Here is a 27,898-nt window from a genome sequence, read left to right on the forward strand (position 1 = left end):
AGAACCATATCCGACCGCCAAATAATTTCTGCACCTAAATTCAAACTTTGATATGCAAGCACATTTAAAATTTTTATACAAATGCTCAACAATTTTTAATAGTTTTAAAAGATAACTATTATAGTGTCCCAGTATTTATTTCGACCAGGTATAGTTTAAGGGGTCAAGGATTTTTCGTTTTTTACTGCACACTGCAAAGACTTACACTTCTTAGAAGGGATCAATATTTTGAGCCCCTAGGATAGTTATTTTATTTTTACATACGATTTATATTTAAGTCATCCATACATTTTATTATATGTTCATATTTTGGTTTGTATTTTATTTAAATGTAGGTTTCGAACGATAGTTGTGATGAACTTAATCTCAAGACTTTAATATCTCTACGAGAAAATGAAACTAATGCTTAAGATCACAACCGATTCAAATATTTTTTAAATTCTCATAAAGAACGTCGTAATAAGATGATGGTAAGGATATGAAGGTAAATGCGTAAAAAAATAATATAAATTCCATTTTTTATTTTTAAAGCATATCAAAAACACACCATTAACCCTGGCTTTCCTTTAGAACAAATACCGTTTGGACCGTAATAAATTTAAGCCAATTTTTAAATTTAGTGTTAAGGCTTAAAAAAAGGTAGCCGATGTGTTCGGCCTCTAAGAAATTTATATATTATGTAAGATAAATAGAAAACGCCAAGTAAGAGTGAATTATTAAAATTATATGTCATATTGCTATATTTATTACAACTAACTGTTTTAGTATTTATTATATCTTAGTTATGGGGAAAAAACTGAGGTTAGGTTAAATTAAGTCGCCTGCCAGGTTCACTGGTAACGAAATTGGAGAAGTATTGTGTGTTATTAGTAAGCCAAGTAAGAGTGAATTATTAAAATTATATGTTATATTGCTATATTTATTACAATTAACTGTTGTATTTGTATTTATTATATCTTAGTTATGGGGAAAAAACTGAGGTTAGGTTAAATTAAGTCGCCTGCCAGGTTCACTGGTAACGATATTGGAGAAGTATTGTGTGTTATTAGTACGGAATAGGACGGCTACGAAGTATACCTTCATTATCGTTCCGCCTCCCCAACCTGAAAAGATAATCCGCTCGGCCCGCTTCTTAGCACAATTAAATAAGCTCCGTTGTGATACCGTTAGATCTACGTAATCGTTTTCCTTTTTAAAGAATTATGTTTATTTTCTGTCAACTTTATGGTCTTTATTTATGGTCTTGTGTTTTTTTAAAGCTTTTTTCTTTCATTTGGTTGTTCTGAACTTTGCCATTCTGAAAACCTAAGAAATTCAGCTATACAAACCCAAGCATATTATTGAGGCTTTAAATGCAAAAATTCGGATTTTGTGCGGTATTTTTTGCGAAATTTTGACTTTAAAAACTCAGGAAATTTAATTTTTAATTTAAGGTGAAAATATGTATATTATTTTTGTCCGAGAGTATTCCCAAAACATTCTCGATTGGGTTTAAAACGGGACAACATGCAGGCCAAGAGACATTTTCCGGTCCTCAAAGAACTGGAAAAATCCACTTTTCCTCACAGTATGTTTCGCTTAACGGTAATACTGTAATTCTTCACTAAAGAGACAAAATTGAACGTTTCTGCAAATAGCATACGAGCGGTTTTATGCCTTGGTATCAGTATAGGTTTGCGTACCATTTTTCCATATTTAATCCAAACTTAATATTTGCTCAATACTACGGGGGCTGAACTTAAGAGACAGTTTAGCCGTTATATTCCATCAACTACTCGTCGCTGTATTTGAAGCCAAATTCTTTATTTGTTGTTTTGTTTTTAAACATTTTTTGAACAGTATTCTAATTTCCCCAATATTGGATATTTCGCAAATACTTTTGTGCGCAGATTAAGGATAATATTGGCATATTCTCCGACAACTTTACTCCATTCGCCTTTTTCATAAAATTATGACTGTATAACTGACCTTAATTTACGAAAAACTTTAATAAACAGATAATTAGCTCAACTTTCTTGATGCTGTACCAATAATAATTTCCTACTTGGAAAAAACACATTTCACATATAAAATTCGGTAAATGTTCGATTTATAAAGAATTTACGTGCAGAAATTATTTAGCGATCGGTCGTTTTGTTTTAAATTAAATTTCAAAGCTTGATTTTTGCCCATACAAAATGTAAACATAATCAGATGTGCTTTTGAAAAAAATGTAAAAGTTTGCACACTTTTTTATATGAGTTTTGACATTTAAGTCTAAGTTTCGTCAAAAGATGTTTATTTTTATATTATGGAAAGTGGCACGCGTTGTAAAATGTCTGTTTCGCGGGTTTTATCGGTAAATTCAGCCGAAATTTCTAAATTTTTGATCGAACTACAGCTTTAGAATAGAATAGTAGAATAGTTTTTCTAAATTTAATAAACAACGAAAACTGAGTTTGGTGGCTACATATTAGTATATGTATATTACTACGAAATTAGGGTTAAATAAAAGAGACGTGCGCTCGATGTCAAGGTTCTTTTTCGACCTATTTTTCTCTATGTTATAATATCTTATCAAGCCAAGAGCGAGAGAGAGCTTTATCGCTGCCAAAACATTCGCCTGGCTAACGAGACAAGCCGCCATGGCCTTAAGCAAGTCAGCAGGTTCCCGGGCTAGCGGGCGCGAGTTGAGCACATACTCGATTCCGACCATCACGGTCTCCAGCTCCTCGGCGGTGAGGAGACGCTTCCGACCGACCTCAGCAGGAGGTTTTTGTCCGACTTCACTCCGGCATCCCAGAGTCCGCCCATGTGCGGTGGTCGAGGCTGAAGGAAGGGAAACTCGCACCCGATTTTGCCGCAAACTCGCGGATGGCGTCCGATTTTGCCCCGATCCTCGTCCGACAAAATTTGTCGCGTTGTCGCAGTTCACTCTTGTTGGACATCATCGACGACCAACGAACCTTTGAAAAGCTAAAAAGGAGTAAGTAGTCAGATCGGAGACAATTTATAGATTAACCGCTTTGGACGCAAAACAGACAAATAACAGACAAACAAATTTGGCAATTGGCATTTAAAGCAGCGAATACACGACCTGACTATCGCCGGCAAACCTCCTGTCCTCCTATCCAAACACGCTGCCTAAAGATGCTCTCAAGTGTTCGTGGGCCGGCATGAAAATTCGTTTGATGCAGTTAGCGAACATACATTATTGGTCTGCACAAACTGCGAGGGTTTTGTCAACAGCGGAAACTTGGCATTGTATGACATAGGAGCGTTAAGTAGACGCCCCCCAACTCGCAACAACGAAAAAGAGTACCAAGTTTCCATTTCTTCATTGATAAAGAGATTTAAACTCTGAAGACTGGGGTCTAATATGGTGCTTTTACGAACCCTTTCAATATCTTCTTAATGCTCGTTTTTATGGATCAACTCGACAATATTTTTTAACAGATAAAACATTCCCAGAATGTGAAAGTATGTGTACGGTTTCCATAGCTTATACTTTCTAGCCAAAATCCCGGTATCGTACTCTTATTCCATGTTATAAGAAAAAAAGAAGAATTGTAAGGATGTGCAATGTAATTCGTAAATGTCAATGTCGCAATGTCATTCGTAAAACGTGAAAGGTAATGCGACGCAGGCGGGAATTTTTTTTTTTTATTATGAACGACGGGGAGGATAAAAGGTGAATTTAGCTGTGAAAACCGCGAAACAGACATTTTACAACCCGAGCATCTTTCGACGAAACTTTGAAATTCAATTAAAAAAGAACCATATCCGACCGCCAAATAATTTCTGCACCTAAATTCAAACTTTGATATGCAAGCACATTTAAAATTTTTATACAAATGCTCAACAATTTTTAATAGTTTTAAAAGATAACTATTATAGTGTCCCAGTATTTATTTCGACCAGGTATAGTTTAAGGGGTCAAGGATTTTTCGTTTTTTACTGCACACTGCAAAGACTTACACTTCTTAGAAGGGATCAATATTTTGAGCCCCTAGGATAGTTATTTTATTTTTACATACGATTTATATTTAAGTCATCCATACATTTTATTATATGTTCATATTTTGGTTTGTATTTTATTTAAATGTAGGTTTCGAACGATAGTTGTGATGAACTTAATCTCAAGACTTTAATATCTCTACGAGAAAATGAAACTAATGCTTAAGATCACAACCGATTCAAATATTTTTTAAATTCTCATAAAGAACGTCGTAATAAGATGATGGTAAGGATATGAAGGTAAATGCGTAAAAAAATAATATAAATTCCATTTTTTATTTTTAAAGCATATCAAAAACACACCATTAACCCTGGCTTTCCTTTAGAACAAATACCGTTTGGACCGTAATAAATTTAAGCCAATTTTTAAATTTAGTGTTAAGGCTTAAAAAAAGGTAGCCGATGTGTTCGGCCTCTAAGAAATTTATATATTATGTAAGATAAATAGAAAACGCCAAGTAAGAGTGAATTATTAAAATTATATGTCATATTGCTATATTTATTACAACTAACTGTTTTAGTATTTATTATATCTTAGTTATGGGGAAAAAACTGAGGTTAGGTTAAATTAAGTCGCCTGCCAGGTTCACTGGTAACGAAATTGGAGAAGTATTGTGTGTTATTAGTAAGCCAAGTAAGAGTGAATTATTAAAATTATATGTTATATTGCTATATTTATTACAATTAACTGTTGTATTTGTATTTATTATATCTTAGTTATGGGGAAAAAACTGAGGTTAGGTTAAATTAAGTCGCCTGCCAGGTTCACTGGTAACGATATTGGAGAAGTATTGTGTGTTATTAGTACGGAATAGGACGGCTACGAAGTAGCCCTTCATTATCGTTCCGCCTCCCCAACCTGAAAAGATAATCCGCTCGGCCCGCTTCTTAGCACAATTAAATAAGCTCTGTTGTGATACCGTTAGATCTACGTAATCGTTTTCCTTTTTAAAGAATTATGTTTATTTTCTGTCAACTTTATGGTCTTTATTTATGGTCTTGTGTTTTTTTAAAGCTTTTTTCTTTCATTTGGTTGTTCTGAACTTTGCCATTCTGAAAACCTAAGAAATTCAGCTATACAAACCCAAGCATATTATTGAGGCTTTAAATGCAAAAATTCGGATTTTGTGCGGTATTTTTTGCGAAATTTTGACTTTAAAAACTCAGGAAATTTAATTTTTAATTTAAGGTGAAAATATGTATATTATTTTTGTCCGAGAGTATTCCCAAAACATTCTCGATTGGGTTTAAAACGGGACAACATGCAGGCCAAGAGACATTTTCCGGTCCTCAAAGAACTGGAAAAATCCACTTTTCCTCACAGTATGTTTCGCTTAACGGTAATACTGTAATTCTTCACTAAAGAGACAAAATTGAACGTTTCTGCAAATAGCATACGAGCGGTTTTATGCCTTGGTATCAGTATAGGTTTGCGTACCATTTTTCCATATTTAATCCAAACTTAATATTTGCTCAATACTACGGGGGCTGAACTTAAGAGACAGTTTAGCCGTTATATTCCATCAACTACTCGTCGCTGTATTTGAAGCCAAATTCTTTATTTGTTGTTTTGTTTTTAAACATTTTTTGAACAGTATTCTAATTTCCCCAATATTGGATATTTCGCAAATACTTTTGTGCGCAGATTAAGGATAATATTGGCATATTCTCCGACAACTTTACTCCATTCGCCTTTTTCATAAAATTATGACTGTATAACTGACCTTAATTTACGAAAAACTTTAATAAACAGATAATTAGCTCAACTTTCTTGATGCTGTACCAATAATAATTTCCTACTTGGAAAAAACACATTTCACATATAAAATTCGGTAAATGTTCGATTTATAAAGAATTTACGTGCAGAAATTATTTAGCGATCGGTCGTTTTGTTTTAAATTAAATTTCAAAGCTTGATTTTTGCCCATACAAAATGTAAACATAATCAGATGTGCTTTTGAAAAAAATGTAAAAGTTTGCACACTTTTTTATATGAGTTTTGACATTTAAGTCTAAGTTTCGTCAAAAGATGTTTATTTTTATATTATGGAAAGTGGCACGCGTTGTAAAATGTCTGTTTCGCGGGTTTTATCGGTAAATTCAGCCGAAATTTCTAAATTTTTGATCGAACTACAGCTTTAGAATAGAATAGTAGAATAGTTTTTCTAAATTTAATAAACAACGAAAACTGAGTTTGGTGGCTACATATTAGTATATGTATATTACTACGAAATTAGGGTTAAATAAAAGAGACGTGCGCTCGATGTCAAGGTTCTTTTTCGACCTATTTTTCTCTATGTTATAATATCTTATCAAGCCAAGAGCGAGAGAGAGCTTTATCGCTGCCAAAACATTCGCCTGGCTAACGAGACAAGCCGCCATGGCCTTAAGCAAGTCAGCAGGTTCCCGGGCTAGCGGGCGCGAGTTGAGCACATACTCGATTCCGACCATCACGGTCTCCAGCTCCTCGGCGGTGAGGAGACGCTTCCGACCGACCTCAGCAGGAGGTTTTTGTCCGACTTCACTCCGGCATCCCAGAGTCCGCCCATGTGCGGTGGTCGAGGCTGAAGGAAGGGAAACTCGCACCCGATTTTGCCGCAAACTCGCGGATGGCGTCCGATTTTGCCCCGATCCTCGTCCGACAAAATTTGTCGCGTTGTCGCAGTTCACTCTTGTTGGACATCATCGACGACCAACGAACCTTTGAAAAGCTAAAAAGGAGTAAGTAGTCAGATCGGAGACAATTTATAGATTAACCGCTTTGGACGCAAAACAGACAAATAACAGACAAACAAATTTGGCAATTGGCATTTAAAGCAGCGAATACACGACCTGACTATCGCCGGCAAACCTCCTGTCCTCCTATCCAAACACGCTGCCTAAAGATGCTCTCAAGTGTTCGTGGGCCGGCATGAAAATTCGTTTGATGCAGTTAGCGAACATACATTATTGGTCTGCACAAACTGCGAGGGTTTTGTCAACAGCGGAAACTTGGCATTGTATGACATAGGAGCGTTAAGTAGACGCCCCCCCAACTCGCAACAACGAAAAAGAGTACCAAGTTTCCATTTCTTCATTGATAAAGAGATTTAAACTCTGAAGACTGGGGTCTAATATGGTGCTTTTACGAACCCTTTCAATATCTTCTTAATGCTCGTTTTTATGGATCAACTCGACAATATTTTTTAACAGATAAAACATTCCCAGAATGTGAAAGTATGTGTACGGTTTCCATAGCTTATACTTTCTAGCCAAAATCCCGGTATCGTACTCTTATTCCATGTTATAAGAAAAAAAGAAGAATTGTAAGGATGTGCAATGTAATTCGTAAATGTCAATGTCGCAATGTCATTCGTAAAACGTGAAAGGTAATGCGACGCAGGCGGGAATTTTTTTTTTTATTATGAACGACGGGGAGGATAAAAGGTGAATTTAGCTGTGAAATCCGCGAAACAGACATTTTACAACCCGAGCATCTTTCGACGAAACTTTGAAATTCAATTAAAAAAGAACCATATCCGACCGCCAAATAATTTCTGCACCTAAATTCAAACTTTGATATGCAAGCACATTTAAAATTTTTATACAAATGCTCAACAATTTTTAATAGTTTTAAAAGATAACTATTATAGTGTCCCAGTATTTATTTCGACCAGGTATAGTTTAAGGGGTCAAGGATTTTTCGTTTTTTACTGCACACTGCAAAGACTTACACTTCTTAGAAGGGATCAATATTTTGAGCCCCTAGGATAGTTATTTTATTTTTACATACGATTTATATTTAAGTCATCCATACATTTTATTATATGTTCATATTTTGGTTTGTATTTTATTTAAATGTAGGTTTCGAACGATAGTTGTGATGAACTTAATCTCAAGACTTTAATATCTCTACGAGAAAATGAAACTAATGCTTAAGATCACAACCGATTCAAATATTTTTTAAATTCTCATAAAGAACGTCGTAATAAGATGATGGTAAGGATATGAAGGTAAATGCGTAAAAAAATAATATAAATTCCATTTTTTATTTTTAAAGCATATCAAAAACACACCATTAACCCTGGCTTTCCTTTAGAACAAATACCGTTTGGACCGTAATAAATTTAAGCCAATTTTTAAATTTAGTGTTAAGGCTTAAAAAAAGGTAGCCGATGTGTTCGGCCTCTAAGAAATTTATATATTATGTAAGATAAATAGAAAACGCCAAGTAAGAGTGAATTATTAAAATTATATGTCATATTGCTATATTTATTACAACTAACTGTTTTAGTATTTATTATATCTTAGTTATGGGGAAAAAACTGAGGTTAGGTTAAATTAAGTCGCCTGCCAGGTTCACTGGTAACGAAATTGGAGAAGTATTGTGTGTTATTAGTAAGCCAAGTAAGAGTGAATTATTAAAATTATATGTTATATTGCTATATTTATTACAATTAACTGTTGTATTTGTATTTATTATATCTTAGTTATGGGGAAAAAACTGAGGTTAGGTTAAATTAAGTCGCCTGCCAGGTTCACTGGTAACGATATTGGAGAAGTATTGTGTGTTATTAGTACGGAATAGGACGGCTACGAAGTAGCCCTTCATTATCGTTCCGCCTCCCCAACCTGAAAAGATAATCCGCTCGGCCCGCTTCTTAGCACAATTAAATAAGCTCCGTTGTGATACCGTTAGATCTACGTAATCGTTTTCCTTTTTAAAGAATTATGTTTATTTTCTGTCAACTTTATGGTCTTTATTTATGGTCTTGTGTTTTTTTAAAGCTTTTTTCTTTCATTTGGTTGTTCTGAACTTTGCCATTCTGAAAACCTAAGAAATTCAGCTATACAAACCCAAGCATATTATTGAGGCTTTAAATGCAAAAATTCGGATTTTGTGCGGTATTTTTTGCGAAATTTTGACTTTAAAAACTCAGGAAATTTAATTTTTAATTTAAGGTGAAAATATGTATATTATTTTTGTCCGAGAGTATTCCCAAAACATTCTCGATTGGGTTTAAAACGGGACAACATGCAGGCCAAGAGACATTTTCCGGTCCTCAAAGAACTGGAAAAATCCACTTTTCCTCACAGTATGTTTCGCTTAACGGTAATACTGTAATTCTTCACTAAAGAGACAAAATTGAACGTTTCTGCAAATAGCAGACGAGCGGTTTTATGCCTTGGTATCAGTATAGGTTTGCGTACCATTTTTCCATATTTAATCCAAACTTAATATTTGCTCAATACTACGGGGGCTGAACTTAAGAGACAGTTTAGCCGTTATATTCCATCAACTACTCGTCGCTGTATTTGAAGCCAAATTCTTTATTTGTTGTTTTGTTTTTAAACATTTTTTGAACAGTATTCTAATTTCCCCAATATTGGATATTTCGCAAATACTTTTGTGCGCAGATTAAGGATAATATTGGCATATTCTCCGACAACTTTACTCCATTCGCCTTTTTCATAAAATTATGACTGTATAACTGACCTTAATTTACGAAAAACTTTAATAAACAGATAATTAGCTCAACTTTCTTGATGCTGTACCAATAATAATTTCCTACTTGGAAAAAACACATTTCACATATAAAATTCGGTAAATGTTCGATTTATAAAGAATTTACGTGCAGAAATTATTTAGCGATCGGTCGTTTTGTTTTAAATTAAATTTCAAAGCTTGATTTTTGCCCATACAAAATGTAAACATAATCAGATGTGCTTTTGAAAAAAATGTAAAAGTTTGCACACTTTTTTATATGAGTTTTGACATTTAAGTCTAAGTTTCGTCAAAAGATGTTTATTTTTATATTATGGAAAGTGGCACGCGTTGTAAAATGTCTGTTTCGCGGGTTTTATCGGTAAATTCAGCCGAAATTTCTAAATTTTTGATCGAACTACAGCTTTAGAATAGAATAGTAGAATAGTTTTTCTAAATTTAATAAACAACGAAAACTGAGTTTGGTGGCTACATATTAGTATATGTATATTACTACGAAATTAGGGTTAAAAAAAGAGACGTGCGCTCGATGTCAAGGTTCTTTTTCGACCTATTTTTCTCTATGTTATAATATCTTATCAAGCCAAGAGCGAGAGAGAGCTTTATCGCTGCCAAAACATTCGCCTGGCTAACGAGACAAGCCGCCATGGCCTTAAGCAAGTCAGCAGGTTCCCGGGCTAGCGGGCGCGAGTTGAGCACATACTCGATTCCGACCATCACGGTCTCCAGCTCCTCGGCGGTGAGGAGACGCTTCCGACCGACCTCAGCAGGAGGTTTTTGTCCGACTTCACTCCGGCATCCCAGAGTCCGCCCATGTGCGGTGGTCGAGGCTGAAGGAAGGGAAACTCGCACCCGATTTTGCCGCAAACTCGCGGATGGCGTCCGATTTTGCCCCGATCCTCGTCCGACAAAATTTGTCGCGTTGTCGCAGTTCACTCTTGTTGGACATCATCGACGACCAACGAACCTTTGAAAAGCTAAAAAGGAGTAAGTAGTCAGATCGGAGACAATTTATAGATTAACCGCTTTGGACGCAAAACAGACAAATAACAGACAAACAAATTTGGCAATTGGCATTTAAAGCAGCGAATACACGACCTGACTATCGCCGGCAAACCTCCTGTCCTCCTATCCAAACACGCTGCCTAAAGATGCTCTCAAGTGTTCGTGGGCCGGCATGAAAATTCGTTTGATGCAGTTAGCGAACATACATTATTGGTCTGCACAAACTGCGAGGGTTTTGTCAACAGCGGAAACTTGGCATTGTATGACATAGGAGCGTTAAGTAGACGCCCCCAACTCGCAACAACGAAAAAGAGTACCAAGTTTCCATTTCTTCATTGATAAAGAGATTTAAACTCTGAAGACTGGGGTCTAATATGGTGCTTTTACGAACCCTTTCAATATCTTCTTAATGCTCGTTTTTATGGATCAACTCGACAATATTTTTTAACAGATAAAACATTCCCAGAATGTGAAAGTATGTGTACGGTTTCCATAGCTTATACTTTCTAGCCAAAATCCCGGTATCGTACTCTTATTCCATGTTATAAGAAAAAAAGAAGAATTGTAAGGATGTGCAATGTAATTCGTAAATGTCAATGTCGCAATGTCATTCGTAAAACGTGAAAGGTAATGCGACGCAGGCGGGAATTTTTTTTTTTATTATGAACGACGGGGAGGATAAAAGGTGAATTTAGCTGTGAAAACCGCGAAACAGACATTTTACAACCCGAGCATCTTTCGACGAAACTTTGAAATTCAATTAAAAAAGAACCATATCCGACCGCCAAATAATTTCTGCACCTAAATTCAAACTTTGATATGCAAGCACATTTAAAATTTTTATACAAATGCTCAACAATTTTTAATAGTTTTAAAAGATAACTATTATAGTGTCCCAGTATTTATTTCGACCAGGTATAGTTTAAGGGGTCAAGGATTTTTCGTTTTTTACTGCACACTGCAAAGACTTACACTTCTTAGAAGGGATCAATATTTTGAGCCCCTAGGATAGTTATTTTATTTTTACATACGATTTATATTTAAGTCATCCATACATTTTATTATATGTTCATATTTTGGTTTGTATTTTATTTAAATGTAGGTTTCGAACGATAGTTGTGATGAACTTAATCTCAAGACTTTAATATCTCTACGAGAAAATGAAACTAATGCTTAAGATCACAACCGATTCAAATATTTTTTAAATTCTCATAAAGACACGTCGTAATAAGATGATGGTAAGGATATGAAGGTAAATGCGTAAAAAAATAATATAAATTCCATTTTTTATTTTTAAAGCATATCAAAAACACACCATTAACCCTGGCTTTCCTTTAGAACAAATACCGTTTGGACCGTAATAAATTTAAGCCAATTTTTAAATTTAGTGTTAAGGCTTAAAAAAAGGTAGCCGATGTGTTCGGCCTCTAAGAAATTTATATATTATGAAGATAAATAGAAAACGCCAAGTAAGAGTGAATTATTAAAATTATATGTCATATTGCTATATTTATTACAACTAACTGTTTTAGTATTTATTATATCTTAGTTATGGGGAAAAAACTGAGGTTAGGTTAAATTAAGTCGCCTGCCAGGTTCACTGGTAACGAAATTGGAGAAGTATTGTGTGTTATTAGTAAGCCAAGTAAGAGTGAATTATTAAAATTATATGTTATATTGCTATATTTATTACAATTAACTGTTGTATTTGTATTTATTATATCTTAGTTATGGGGAAAAAACTGAGGTTAGGTTAAATTAAGTCGCCTGCCAGGTTCACTGGTAACGATATTGGAGAAGTATTGTGTGTTATTAGTACGGAATAGGACGGCTACGAAGTAGCCCTTCATTATCGTTCCGCCTCCCCAACCTGAAAAGATAATCCGCTCGGCCCGCTTCTTAGCACAATTAAATAAGCTCCGTTGTGATACCGTTAGATCTACGTAATCGTTTTCCTTTTTAAAGAATTATGTTTATTTTCTGTCAACTTTATGGTCTTTATTTATGGTCTTGTGTTTTTTTAAAGCTTTTTTCTTTCATTTGGTTGTTCTGAACTTTGCCATTCTGAAAACCTAAGAAATTCAGCTATACAAACCCAAGCATATTATTGAGGCTTTAAATGCAAAAATTCGGATTTTGTGCGGTATTTTTTGCGAAATTTTGACTTTAAAAACTCAGGAAATTTAATTTTTAATTTAAGGTGAAAATATGTATATTATTTTTGTCCGAGAGTATTCCCAAAACATTCTCGATTGGGTTTAAAACGGGACAACATGCAGGCCAAGAGACATTTTCCGGTCCTCAAAGAACTGGAAAAATCCACTTTTCCTCACAGTATGTTTCGCTTAACGGTAATACTGTAATTCTTCACTAAAGAGACAAAATTGAACGTTTCTGCAAATAGCAGACGAGCGGTTTTATGCCTTGGTATCAGTATAGGTTTGCGTACCATTTTTCCATATTTAATCCAAACTTAATATTTGCTCAATACTACGGGGGCTGAACTTAAGAGACAGTTTAGCCGTTATATTCCATCAACTACTCGTCGCTGTATTTGAAGCCAAATTCTTTATTTGTTGTTTTGTTTTTAAACATTTTTTGAACAGTATTCTAATTTCCCCAATATTGGATATTTCGCAAATACTTTTGTGCGCAGATTAAGGATAATATTGGCATATTCTCCGACAACTTTACTCCATTCGCCTTTTTCATAAAATTATGACTGTATAACTGACCTTAATTTACGAAAAACTTTAATAAACAGATAATTAGCTCAACTTTCTTGATGCTGTACCAATAATAATTTCCTACTTGGAAAAAACACATTTCACTTAGAAAATTCGGTAAATGTTCGATTTATAAAGAATTTACGTGCAGAAATTATTTAGCGATCGGTCGTTTTGTTTTAAATTAAATTTCAAAGCTTAATTTTTTCCCATACAAAATGTAAACATAATCAGATGTGCTTTTGAAAAAAATGACATTTAAGTCTAAGTTTCGTCAAAAGATGTTTATTTTTATATTATGGAAAGTGGCACGCGTTGTAAAATGTCTGTTTCGCGGGTTTTATCGGTAAATTCAGCCGAAATTTCTAAATTTTTGATCGAACTACAGCTTTAGAATAGAATAGTAGAATAGTTTTTCTAAATTTAATAAACAACGAAAACTGAGTTTGCTGGCTACATATTAGTATATGTAAATTACTACGAAATTAGGGTTAAATAAAAGGGACGTGCGCTCGATGTCAAGGTTCTTTTTCGACCTATTTTTCTCTAAGTTATAATATCTTATTAAGCCAAGAGCGAGAGAGAGCTTTATCGCTGCCAAAACATTCGCCTGGCTAACGAGACAAGCCGCCATCGCCTTAAGCAACTCAAACCCTCCTGGTCGGGGGTGCTGGGGGTGCGATGAGCAGCAGGTTCCCGGGAGTCAGCGCGTCTCCGTCGCTTGGGACTGGGCCTAGCGGGCGCGAGTTGAGCACATACTCGATTCCGACCATCACGGTCTCCAGCTCCTCGGCGGTGAGGAGACGCTTCCGACCGACCTCAGCAGGAGGTTTTTGTCCGACTTCACTCCGGCATCCCAGAGTCCGCCCATGTGCGGTGGTCGAGGCTGAAGGAAGGGAAACTCGCACCCGATTTTTGCAGCAAACTCGCGGATGGCGTCCGATTTTGCCCCGATCCTCGTCCGACAAAATTTGTCGCGTTGTCGCAGTTCACTCTTGTTGGACATCATCGATGACCAACGAACCTTTGAAAAGCTAAAAAGGAGTAAGTGGTCAGATCGAAGACAATTTATAGATGAACCGCTTTGGACGCAAAACAGACAAATAACAGACAAACAAATTTGGCAATTGGCATTTAAAGCAGCGAATGCACGACCTGACTATCGCCGGCAAACCTCCAGTCCTCCTATCCAAACACTCTGCCTAAAGATGCTCTCAAGTGTTCGTGGGCCGGCATGAAAATTCGTTTGATGCAGTTAGCGAACATACATTGGTCTGCACAAACTGCGAGCGTTTTGTCAACAGCGGAAACTTGGTATTGTATGACATAGGAGCGTTAAGTAGTCGCCCCCAACTCGCAACAACGAAAAAGAGTACCAAGTCTCCATTTCTTCATTGATAAAGAGATTTAAACTCTGAAGACTGTGGTCTAATATGGTGCTTTTACGAACCCTTTCAATATCTTCTTAATGCTCGTTTTTATGGATCAACTCGACAATATTTTTTAACAGATAAAACATTCCCAGAATGTGAAAGTATGTGTACGGTTTCCATAGCTGATACTTTCTAGCCAAAATCCCGGTATCCTACTCTTATTCCATGTAATAAGAAAAAAAGAAGAATTGTAAGGATGTGCAATGTAATTCGTAAATGTCAATGTCGCAAATGTCATTCGTAAAACGTGAAAGGTAATGCGACGCAGGCGGGAATTTTTTTTGTATTATGAACGACGAGGAGGATAAAAGGTGAATTAAGCTGTGAAAACCGCGAAACAGACATTTTACAACCCGAGCATCTTTCGACGAAACTTTGAAATTCAATTAAAAAAGAACCATATCCGACCGCCAAATAATTTCTGCACCTAAATTCAAATTTTGATATGCAAGCACATTTAAAATTTTTATACAAATTTTTATACAAATGCTCAACAATTTTTAATAGTTTTAAAAGATAACTATTATAGTGTCCCAGTATTTATTTCGACCAGGTATAGTTTAAGGGGTCAACGATTTTTCGTTTTTTACTGCACACTGCAAAGACTTACACTTCTTAGAAGGGATCAATATTTTGAGCCCCTAGGATAGTTATTTTATTTTTACATACGATTTATATTTAAGTCATCCATACATTTTATTATATGTTCATATTTTGGTTTGTAATTTATTTAAATGTAGGTTTCGAACGATAGTTGTGATGAACTTAATCTCAAGACTTTAATATCTCTACGAGAAAATGAAACTAATGCTTAAGATCACAACCGATTCAAATATTTTTTAAATTCTCATAAAGAACGTCGTAATAAGATGATGGTAAGGATATGAAGGTAAATGCGTAAAAAAATAATATAAATTCCATTTTTTATTTTTAAGGCATATAAAAAACACACCATTAACCCTGGCTTTCCTTTAGAACAAATACCGTTTGGACCGTAATAAATTTAAGCCAATTTTAAAATTTAGTGTTAAGGCTTAAAAAAAGGTAGCCGATGTGTTCGGCCTCTAAGAAATTTATATATTATGTAAGATAAATAGAAAACGCCAAGTAAGAGTGAATTATTAAAATTATATGTCATATTGCTATATTTATTACAACTAACTGTTTTAGTATTTATTATATCTTAGTTATGGGGAAAAAACTGAGGTTGGGTTAAATTAAGTCGCCTGCCAGGTTCACTGGTAACGAAATTGGAGAAGTATTGTGTGTTATTAGTACGCCAAGTAAGAGTGAATTATTAAAATTATATGTTATATTGCTATATTTATTACAATTAACTGTTGTATTTGTATTTATTATATCTTAGTTATGGGGAAAAAACTGAGGTTAGGTTAAATTAAGTCGCCTGCCAGGTTCACTGGTAACGATATTGGAGAAGTATTGTGTGTTATTAGTACGGAATAGGACGGCTACGAAGTAGCCCTTCATTATCGTTCCGCCTCCCCAACCTGAAAAGATAATCCGCTCGGCCCGCTTCTTAGCACAATTAAATAAGCTCCGTTGTGATACCGTTAGATCTACGTAGTCGTTTTCCTTTTTAAAGAATTATGTTTATTTTCTGTCAACTTTTTTAAAGAATCTATGGTCTTGTGTTTTTTTTAAAGCTTTTTTTCTTTCATTTGGTTGTTCTGAACTTTGCCATTCTGAAAACCTAAAAAATTCAGCTATACAAACCCAAGCATATTATTGAGGCTTTAAATGCAAAAATTCTGATTTTGTGCGGTATTTTTTGCGAAATTTTGACTTTAAAAACTCAGGAAATTTAATTTTTAATTTAAGGTGAAAATATGTATATTATTTTTGTCGGGAGTATTCCCAAAACATTCTCGATTGGGTTTAAAACGGGACAACATGCAGGCCAAGAGACATTTTCCGGTCCTCAAAGAACTGGAAAAATCCACTTTTCCTCACAGTATGTTTCGCTTAACGGTAATACTGTAATTCTTCACTAAAGAGACAAAATTGAACGTTTCTGCAAATAGCATACGAGCGGTTTTATGCCTTGGTATCAGTATAGGTTTGCGTACCATTTTTCCATATTTAATCCAAACTTAATATTTGCTCAATACTACGGGGGCTGAACTTAAGAGACAGTTTAGCCGTTATATTCCATCAACTACTCGTCGCTGTATTTGAAGCCAAATTCTTTATTTGTTGTTTTGTTTTTAAACATTTTTTGAACAGTATTCTAATTTCCCCAATATTGGATATTTCGCAAATACTTTTGTGCGCAGATTAAGGATAATATTGGCATATTCTCCGACAACTTTACTCCATTCGCCTTTTTCATAAAATTATGACTGTATAACTGACCTTAATTTACGAAAAACTTTAATAAACAGATAATTAGCTCAACTTTCTTGATGCTGTACCAATAATAATTTCCTACTTGGAAAAAACACATTTCACTTAGAAAATTCGGTAAATGTTCGATTTATAAAGAATTTACGTGCAGAAATTATTTAGCGATCGGTCGTTTTGTTTTAAATTAAATTTCAAAGCTTAATTTTTTCCCATACAAAATGTAAACATAATCAGATGTGCTTTTGAAAAAAATGACATTTAAGTCTAAGTTTCGTCAAAAGATGTTTATTTTTATATTATGGAAAGTGGCACGCGTTGTAAAATGTCTGTTTCGCGGGTTTTATCGGTAAATTCAGCCGACATTTCTAAATTTTTGATCGAACTACAGCTTTAGAATAGAATAGTAGAATAGTTTTTCTAAATTTAATAGACAACGAAAACTGAGTTTGGTGGCTACATATTAGTATATGTATATTACTACGAAATTAGGGTTAAATAAAAGGGACGTGCGCTCGATGTCAAGGTTCTTTTTCGACCTATTTTTCTCTGTTATAATATCTTATTAAGCCAAGAGCGAGAGAGAGCTTTATCGCTGCCAAAACATTCGCCTGGCTAACGAGACAAGCCGCCATCGCCTTAAGCAACTCAAACCCTCCTGGTCGGGGGTGCTGGGGGTGCGATGAGCGGTCAGCAGGTTCCCGGGAGTCAGCGCGTCTCCGTCGCTTGGGACTGGGCCTAGCGGGCGCGAGTTGAGCACATACTCGATTCCGACCATCACGGTCTCCAGCTCCTCGGCGGTGAGGAGACGCTTCCGACCGTCCTCAGCAGGAGGTTTTTGTCCGACTTCACTCCGGCATCCCAGAGTCCGCCCATGTGCGGTGGTCGAGGCTGAAGGAAGGGAAACTCGCACCCGATTTTTGCAGCAAACTCGCGGATGGTGTCCGATTTTGCCCCGATCCTCGTCCGACAAAATTTGTCGCGTTGTCGCAGTTCACTCTTGTTGGACATCATCGATGACCAACGAACCTTTGAAAAGCTAAAAAGGAGTAAGTGGTCAGATCGGAGACAATTTATAGATGAACCGCTTTGGACGAAAAACAGACAAATAACAGACAAACAAATTTGGCAATTGGCATTTAAAGCAGCGAATGAACGACCTGACTATCGCCGGCAAACCTCCAGTCCTCCTATCCAAACACTCTGCCTAAAGATGCTCTCAAGTGTTCGTGGGCCGGCATGAAAATTCGTTTGATGCAGTTAGCGAACATACATTGGTCTGCACAAACTGCGAGCGTTTTGTCAACAGCGGAAACTTGGTATTGTATGACATAGGAGCGTTAAGTAGTCGCCCCCCAACTCGCAACAACGAAAAAGAGTACCAAGTCTCCATTTCTTCATTGATAAAGAGATTTAAACTCTGAAGACTGTGGTCTAATATGGTGCTTTTACGAACCCTTTCAATATCTTCTTAATGCTCGTTTTTATGGATCAACTCGACAATATTTTTTAACAGATAAAACATTCCCAGAATGTGAAAGTATGTGTACGGTTTCCATAGCTGATACTTTCTAGCCAAAATCCCGGTATCGTACTCTTATTCCATGTAATAAGAAAAAAAGAAGAATTGTAAGGATGTGCAATGTAATTCGTAAATGTCAATGTCGCAATGTCATTCGTAAAACGTGAAAGGTAATGCGACGCAGGCGGGAATTTTTTTTGTATTATGAACGACGAGGAGGATAAAAGGTGAATTAAGCTGTGAAAACCGCGAAACAGACATTTTACAACCCGAGCATCTTTCGACGAAACTTTGAAATTCAATTAAAAAAGAACCATATCCGACCGCCAAATAATTTCTGCACCTAAATTCAAATTTTGATATGCAAGCACATTTAAAATTTTTATACAAATTTTTATACAAATGCTCAACAATTTTTAATAGTTTTAAAAGATAACTATTATAGTGTCCCAGTATTTATTTCGACCAGGTATAGTTTAAGGGGTCAACGATTTTTCGTTTTTTACTGCACACTGCAAAGACTTACACTTCTTAGAAGGGATCAATATTTTGAGCCCCTAGGATAGTTATTTTATTTTTACATACGATTTATATTTAAGTCATCCATACATTTTATTATATGTTCATATTTTGGTTTGTAATTTATTTAAATGTAGGTTTCGAACGATAGTTGTGATGAACTTAATCTCAAGACTTTAATATCTCTACGAGAAAATGAAACTAATGCTTAAGATCACAACCGATTCAAATATTTTTTAAATTCTCATAAAGAACGTCGTAATAAGATGATGGTAAGGATATGAAGGTAAATGCGTAAAAAAATAATATAAATTCCATTTTTTATTTTTAAGGCATATAAAAAACACACCATTAACCCTGGCTTTCCTTTAGAACAAATACCGTTTGGACCGTAATAAATTTAAGCCAATTTTAAAATTTAGTGTTAAGGCTTAAAAAAAGGTAGCCGATGTGTTCGGCCTCTAAGAAATTTATATATTATGTAAGATAAATAGAAAACGCCAAGTAAGAGTGAATTATTAAAATTATATGTCATATTGCTATATTTATTACAACTAACTGTTTTAGTATTTATTATATCTTAGTTATGGGGAAAAAACTGAGGTTGGGTTAAATTAAGTCGCCTGCCAGGTTCACTGGTAACGAAATTGGAGAAGTATTGTGTGTTATTAGTACGCCAAGTAAGAGTGAATTATTAAAATTATATGTTATATTGCTATATTTATTACAATTAACTGTTGTATTTGTATTTATTATATCTTAGTTATGGGGAAAAAACTGAGGTTAGGTTAAATTAAGTCGCCTGCCAGGTTCACTGGTAACGATATTGGAGAAGTATTGTGTGTTATTAGTACGGAATAGGACGGCTACGAAGTAGCCCTTCATTATCGTTCCGCCTCCCCAACCTGAAAAGATAATCCGCTCGGCCCGCTTCTTAGCACAATTAAATAAGCTCCGTTGTGATACCGTTAGATCTACGTAGTCGTTTTCCTTTTTAAAGAATTATGTTTATTTTCTGTCAACTTTTTTAAAGAATCTATGGTCTTGTGTTTTTTTTTAAAGCTTTTTTTCTTTCATTTGGTTGTTCTGAACTTTGCCATTCTGAAAACCTAAGAAATTCAGCTATACAAACCCAAGCATATTATTGAGGCTTTAAATGCAAAAATTCTGATTTTGTGCGGTATTTTTTGCGAAATTTTGACTTTAAAAACTCAGGAAATTTAATTTTTAATTTAAGGTGAAAATATGTATATTATTTTTGTCCGAGAGTATTCCCAAAACATTCTCGATTGGGTTTAAAACGGGACAACATGCAGGCCAAGAGACATTTTCCGGTCCTCAAAGAACTGGAAAAATCCACTTTTCCTCACAGTATGTTTCGCTTAACGGTAATACTGTAATTCTTCACTAAAGAGACAAAATTGAACGTTTCTGCAAATAGCATACGAGCGGTTTTATGCCTTGGTATCAGTATAGGTTTGCGTACCATTTTTCCATATTTAATCCAAACTTAATATTTGCTCAATACTACGGGGGCTGAACTTAAGAGACAGTTTAGCCGTTATATTCCATCAACTACTCGTCGCTGTATTTGAAGCCAAATTCTTTATTTGTTGTTTTGTTTTTAAACATTTTTTGAACAGTATTCTAATTTCCCCAATATTGGATATTTCGCAAATACTTTTGTGCGCAGATTAAGGATAATATTGGCATATTCTCCGACAACTTTACTCCATTCGCCTTTTTCATAAAATTATGACTGTATAACTGACCTTAATTTACGAAAAACTTTAATAAACAGATAATTAGCTCAACTTTCTTGATGCTGTACCAATAATAATTTCCTACTTGGAAAAAACACATTTCACTTAGAAAATTCGGTAAATGTTCGATTTATAAAGAATTTACGTGCAGAAATTATTTAGCGATCGGTCGTTTTGTTTTAAATTAAATTTCAAAGCTTAATTTTTTCCCATACAAAATGTAAACATAATCAGATGTGCTTTTGAAAAAAATGACATTTAAGTCTAAGTTTCGTCAAAAGATGTTTATTTTTATATTATGGAAAGTGGCACGCGTTGTAAAATGTCTGTTTCGCGGGTTTTATCGGTAAATTCAGCCGACATTTCTAAATTTTTGATCGAACTACAGCTTTAGAATAGAATAGTAGAATAGTTTTTCTAAATTTAATAGACAACGAAAACTGAGTTTGGTGGCTACATATTAGTATATGTATATTACTACGAAATTAGGGTTAAATAAAAGGGACGTGCGCTCGATGTCAAGGTTCTTTTTCGACCTATTTTTCTCTGTTATAATATCTTATTAAGCCAAGAGCGAGAGAGAGCTTTATCGCTGCCAAAACATTCGCCTGGCTAACGAGACAAGCCGCCATCGCCTTAAGCAACTCAAACCCTCCTGGTCGGGGGTGCTGGGGGTGCGATGAGCGGTCAGCAGGTTCCCGGGAGTCAGCGCGTCTCCGTCGCTTGGGACTGGGCCTAGCGGGCGCGAGTTGAGCACATACTCGATTCCGACCATCACGGTCTCCAGCTCCTCGGCGGTGAGGAGACGCTTCCGACCGTCCTCAGCAGGAGGTTTTTGTCCGACTTCACTCCGGCATCCCAGAGTCCGCCCATGTGCGGTGGTCGAGGCTGAAGGAAGGGAAACTCGCACCCGATTTTTGCAGCAAACTCGCGGATGGTGTCCGATTTTGCCCCGATCCTCGTCCGACAAAATTTGTCGCGTTGTCGCAGTTCACTCTTGTTGGACATCATCGATGACCAACGAACCTTTGAAAAGCTAAAAAGGAGTAAGTGGTCAGATCGGAGACAATTTATAGATGAACCGCTTTGGACGCAAAACAGACAAATAACAGACAAACAAATTTGGCAATTGGCATTTAAAGCAGCGAATGCACGACCTGACTATCGCCGGCAAACCTCCAGTCCTCCTATCCAAACACTCTGCCTAAAGATGCTCTCAAGTGTTCGTGGGCCGGCATGAAAATTCGTTTGATGCAGTTAGCGAACATACATTGGTCTGCACAAACTGCGAGCGTTTTGTCAACAGCGGAAACTTGGTATTGTATGACATAGGAGCGTTAAGTAGTCGCCCCCCAACTCGCAACAACGAAAAAGAGTACCAAGTCTCCATTTCTTCATTGATAAAGAGATTTAAACTCTGAAGACTGTGGTCTAATATGGTGCTTTTACGAACCCTTTCAATATCTTCTTAATGCTCGTTTTTATGGATCAACTCGACAATATTTTTTAACAGATAAAACATTCCCAGAATGTGAAAGTATGTGTACGGTTTCCATAGCTGATACTTTCTAGCCAAAATCCCGGTATCGTACTCTTATTCCATGTAATAAGAAAAAAAGAAGAATTGTAAGGATGTGCAATGTAATTCGTAAATGTCAATGTCGCAATGTCATTCGTAAAACGTGAAAGGTAATGCGACGCAGGCGGGAATTTTTTTTGTATTATGAACGACGAGGAGGATAAAAGGTGAATTAAGCTGTGAAAACCGCGAAACAGACATTTTACAACCCGAGCATCTTTCGACGAAACTTTGAAATTCAATTAAAAAAGAACCATATCCGACCGCCAAATAATTTCTGCACCTAAATTCAAATTTTGATATGCAAGCACATTTAAAATTTTTATACAAATTTTTATACAAATGCTCAACAATTTTTAATAGTTTTAAAAGATAACTATTATAGTGTCCCAGTATTTATTTCGACCAGGTATAGTTTAAGGGGTCAAGGATTTTTCGTTTTTTACTGCACACTGCAAAGACTTACACTTCTTAGAAGGGATCAATATTTTGAGCCCCTAGGATAGTTATTTTATTTTTACATACGATTTATATTTAAGTCATCCATACATTTTATTATATGTTCATATTTTGGTTTGTAATTTATTTAAATGTAGGTTTCGAACGATAGTTGTGATGAACTTAATCTCAAGACTTTAATATCTCTACGAGAAAATGAAACTAATGCTTAAGATCACAACCGATTCAAATATTTTTTAAATTCTCATAAAGAACGTCGTAATAAGATGATGGTAAGGATATGAAGGTAAATGCGTAAAAAAATAATATAAATTCCATTTTTTATTTTTAAGGCATATAAAAAACACACCATTAACCCTGGCTTTCCTTTAGAACAAATACCGTTTGGACCGTAATAAATTTAAGCCAATTTTAAAATTTTGTGTTAAGGCTTAAAAAAAGGTAGCCGATGTGTTCGGCCTCTAAGAAATTTATATATTATGTAAGATAAATAGAAAACGCCAAGTAAGAGTGAATTATTAAAATTATATGTCATATTGCTATATTTATTACAACTAACTGTTTTAGTATTTATTATATCTTAGTTATGGGGAAAAAACTGAGGTTGGGTTAAATTAAGTCGCCTGCCAGGTTCACTGGTAACGAAATTGGAGAAGTATTGTGTGTTATTAGTACGCCAAGTAAGAGTGAATTATTAAAATTATATGTTATATTGCTATATTTATTACAATTAACTGTTGTATTTGTATTTATTATATCTTAGTTATGGGGAAAAAACTGAGGTTAGGTTAAATTAAGTCGCCTGCCAGGTTCACTGGTAACGATATTGGAGAAGTATTGTGTGTTATTAGTACGGAATAGGACGGCTACGAAGTAGCCCTTCATTATCGTTCCGCCTCCCCAACCTGAAAAGATAATCCGCTCGGCCCGCTTCTTAGCACAATTAAATAAGCTCCGTTGTGATACCGTTAGATCTACGTAGTCGTTTTCCTTTTTAAAGAATTATGTTTATTTTCTGTCAACTTTTTTAAAGAATCTATGGTCTTGTGTTTTTTTAAAGCTTTTTTTCTTTCATTTGGTTGTTCTGAACTTTGCCATTCTGAAAACCTAAGAAATTCAGCTATACAAACCCAAGCATATTATTGAGGCTTTAAATGCAAAAATTCTGATTTTGTGCGGTATTTTTTGCGAAATTTTGACTTTAAAAACTCAGGAAATTTAATTTTTAATTTAAGGTGAAAATATGTATATTATTTTTGTCCGAGAGTATTCCCAAAACATTCTCGATTGGGTTTAAAACGGGACAACATGCAGGCCAAGAGACATTTTCCGGTCCTCAAAGAACTGGAAAAATCCACTTTTCCTCACAGTATGTTTCGCTTAACGGTAATACTGTAATTCTTCACTAAAGAGACAAAATTGAACGTTTCTGCAAATAGCATACGAGCGGTTTTATGCCTTGGTATCAGTATAGGTTTGCGTACCATTTTTCCATATTTAATCCAAACTTAATATTTGCTCAATACTACGGGGGCTGAACTTAAGAGACAGTTTAGCCGTTATATTCCATCAACTACTCGTCGCTGTATTTGAAGCCAAATTCTTTATTTGTTGTTTTGTTTTTAAACATTTTTTGAACAGTATTCTAATTTCCCCAATATTGGATATTTCGCAAATACTTTTGTGCGCAGATTAAGGATAATATTGGCATATTCTCCGACAACTTTACTCCATTCGCCTTTTTCATAAAATTATGACTGTATAACTGACCTTAATTTACGAAAAACTTTAATAAACAGATAATTAGCTCAACTTTCTTGATGCTGTACCAATAATAATTTCCTACTTGGAAAAAACACATTTCACTTAGAAAATTCGGTAAATGTTCGATTTATAAAGAATTTACGTGCAGAAATTATTTAGCGATCGGTCGTTTTGTTTTAAATTAAATTTCAAAGCTTAATTTTTTCCCATACAAAATGTAAACATAATCAGATGTGCTTTTGAAAAAAATGACATTTAAGTCTAAGTTTCGTCAAAAGATGTTTATTTTTATATTATGGAAAGTGGCACGCGTTGTAAAATGTCTGTTTCGCGGGTTTTATCGGTAAATTCAGCCGACATTTCTAAATTTTTGATCGAACTACAGCTTTAGAATAGAATAGTAGAATAGTTTTTCTAAATTTAATAGACAACGAAAACTGAGTTTGGTGGCTACATATTAGTATATGTATATTACTACGAAATTAGGGTTAAATAAAAGGGACGTGCGCTCGATGTCAAGGTTCTTTTTCGACCTATTTTTCTCTGTTATAATATCTTATTAAGCCAAGAGCGAGAGAGAGCTTTATCGCTGCCAAAACATTCGCCTGGCTAACGAGACAAGCCGCCATCGCCTTAAGCAACTCAAACCCTCCTGGTCGGGGGTGCTGGGGGTGCGATGAGCGGTCAGCAGGTTCCCGGGAGTCAGCGCGTCTCCGTCGCTTGGGACTGGGCCTAGCGGGCGCGAGTTGAGCACATACTCGATTCCGACCATCACGGTCTCCAGCTCCTCGGCGGTGAGGAGACGCTTCCGACCGTCCTCAGCAGGAGGTTTTTGTCCGACTTCACTCCGGCATCCCAGAGTCCGCCCATGTGCGGTGGTCGAGGCTGAAGGAAGGGAAACTCGCACCCGATTTTTGCAGCAAACTCGCGGATGGTGTCCGATTTTGCCCCGATCCTCGTCCGACAAAATTTGTCGCGTTGTCGCAGTTCACTCTTGTTGGACATCATCGATGACCAACGAACCTTTGAAAAGCTAAAAAGGAGTAAGTGGTCAGATCGGAGACAATTTATAGATGAACCGCTTTGGACGAAAAACAGACAAATAACAGACAAACAAATTTGGCAATTGGCATTTAAAGCAGCGAATGAACGACCTGACTATCGCCGGCAAACCTCCAGTCCTCCTATCCAAACACTCTGCCTAAAGATGCTCTCAAGTGTTCGTGGGCCGGCATGAAAATTCGTTTGATGCAGTTAGCGAACATACATTGGTCTGCACAAACTGCGAGCGTTTTGTCAACAGCGGAAACTTGGTATTGTATGACATAGGAGCGTTAAGTAGTCGCCCCCAACTCGCAACAACGAAAAAGAGTACCAAGTCTCCATTTCTTCATTGATAAAGAGATTTAAACTCTGAAGACTGTGGTCTAATATGGTGCTTTTACGAACCCTTTCAATATCTTCTTAATGCTCGTTTTTATGGATCAACTCGACAATATTTTTTAACAGATAAAACATTCCCAGAATGTGAAAGTATGTGTACGGTTTCCATAGCTGATACTTTCTAGCCAAAATCCCGGTATCGTACTCTTATTCCATGTAATAAGAAAAAAAAGAAGAATTGTAAGGATGTGCAATGTAATTCGTAAATGTCAATGTCGCAATGTCATTCGTAAAACGTGAAAGGTAATGCGACGCAGGCGGGAATTTTTTTTGTATTATGAACGACGAGGAGGATAAAAGGTGAATTAAGCTGTGAAAACCGCGAAACAGACATTTTACAACCCGAGCATCTTTCGACGAAACTTTGAAATTCAATTAAAAAAGAACCATATCCGACCGCCAAATAATTTCTGCACCTAAATTCAAATTTTGATATGCAAGCACATTTAAAATTTTTATACAAATTTTTATACAAATGCTCAACAATTTTTAATAGTTTTAAAAGATAACTATTATAGTGTCCCAGTATTTATTTCGACCAGGTATAGTTTAAGGGGTCAAGGATTTTTCGTTTTTTACTGCACACTGCAAAGACTTACACTTCTTAGAAGGGATCAATATTTTGAGCCCCTAGGATAGTTATTTTATTTTTACATACGATTTATATTTAAGTCATCCATACATTTTATTATATGTTCATATTTTGGTTTGTAATTTATTTAAATGTAGGTTTCGAACGATAGTTGTGATGAACTTAATCTCAAGACTTTAATATCTCTACGAGAAAATGAAACTAATGCTTAAGATCACAACCGATTCAAATATTTTTTAAATTCTCATAAAGAACGTCGTAATAAGATGATGGTAAGGATATGAAGGTAAATGCGTAAAAAAATAATATAAATTCCATTTTTTATTTTTAAGGCATATAAAAAACACACCATTAACCCTGGCTTTCCTTTAGAACAAATACCGTTTGGACCGTAATAAATTTAAGCCAATTTTAAAATTTAGTGTTAAGGCTTAAAAAAAGGTAGCCGATGTGTTCGGCCTCTAAGAAATTTATATATTATGTAAGATAAATAGAAAACGCCAAGTAAGAGTGAATTATTAAAATTATATGTCATATTGCTATATTTATTACAACTAACTGTTTTAGTATTTATTATATCTTAGTTATGGGGAAAAAACTGAGGTTGGGTTAAATTAAGTCGCCTGCCAGGTTCACTGGTAACGAAATTGGAGAAGTATTGTGTGTTATTAGTACGCCAAGTAAGAGTGAATTATTAAAATTATATGTTATATTGCTATATTTATTACAATTAACTGTTGTATTTGTATTTATTATATCTTAGTTATGGGGAAAAAACTGAGGTTAGGTTAAATTAAGTCGCCTGCCAGGTTCACTGGTAACGATATTGGAGAAGTATTGTGTGTTATTAGTACGGAATAGGACGGCTACGAAGTAGCCCTTCATTATCGTTCCGCCTCCCCAACCTGAAAAGATAATCCGCTCGGCCCGCTTCTTAGCACAATTAAATAAGCTCCGTTGTGATACCGTTAGATCTACGTAGTCGTTTTCCTTTTTAAAGAATTATGTTTATTTTCTGTCAACTTTTTTAAAGAATTTATGGTCTTGTGTTTTTTTAAAGCTTTTTTTCTTTCATTTGGTTGTTCTGAACTTTGCCATTCTGAAAACCTAAGAAATTCAGCTATACAAACCCAAGCATATTATTGAGGCTTTAAATGCAAAAATTCTGATTTTGTGCGGTATTTTTTGCGAAATTTTGACTTTAAAAACTCAGGAAATTTAATTTTTAATTTAAGGTGAAAATATGTATAT

General features: G+C 35.4%; 1 protein-coding gene across 33 annotated transcripts in view; it reads left to right on the forward strand.

The window, feature by feature from the left end:
* Nucleotides 1-27,898, forward strand: part of LOC111077395 (tubulin polyglutamylase TTLL4) — a 75,414-nt gene that overhangs the window by 32,239 nt on the left and 15,277 nt on the right. For 5 of the 33 annotated variants that reach the window (XR_005968495.1, XR_005968493.1, XR_005968494.1 and 2 more), the window contains one exon: nt 336-484. The exons of 6 other annotated variants lie outside the window; for them this stretch is intronic. Coding sequence is in view for 1 of the 27 variants with exons in the window: in XM_041595917.1 (XP_041451851.1) it covers nt 336-410 (75 nt within the window). In the remaining 26 variants the exon portion in view is untranslated. 22 more of the 33 variants (XR_005968477.1, XR_005968497.1, XR_005968499.1 and 19 more) reach the window with 21 other exon arrangements.

Source organism: Drosophila obscura, unplaced genomic scaffold (assembly GCF_018151105.1).
Source record: "Drosophila obscura isolate BZ-5 IFL unplaced genomic scaffold, ASM1815110v1 contig_9, whole genome shotgun sequence".
Taxonomy (NCBI): Eukaryota; Metazoa; Arthropoda; class Insecta; order Diptera; family Drosophilidae; genus Drosophila; species Drosophila obscura.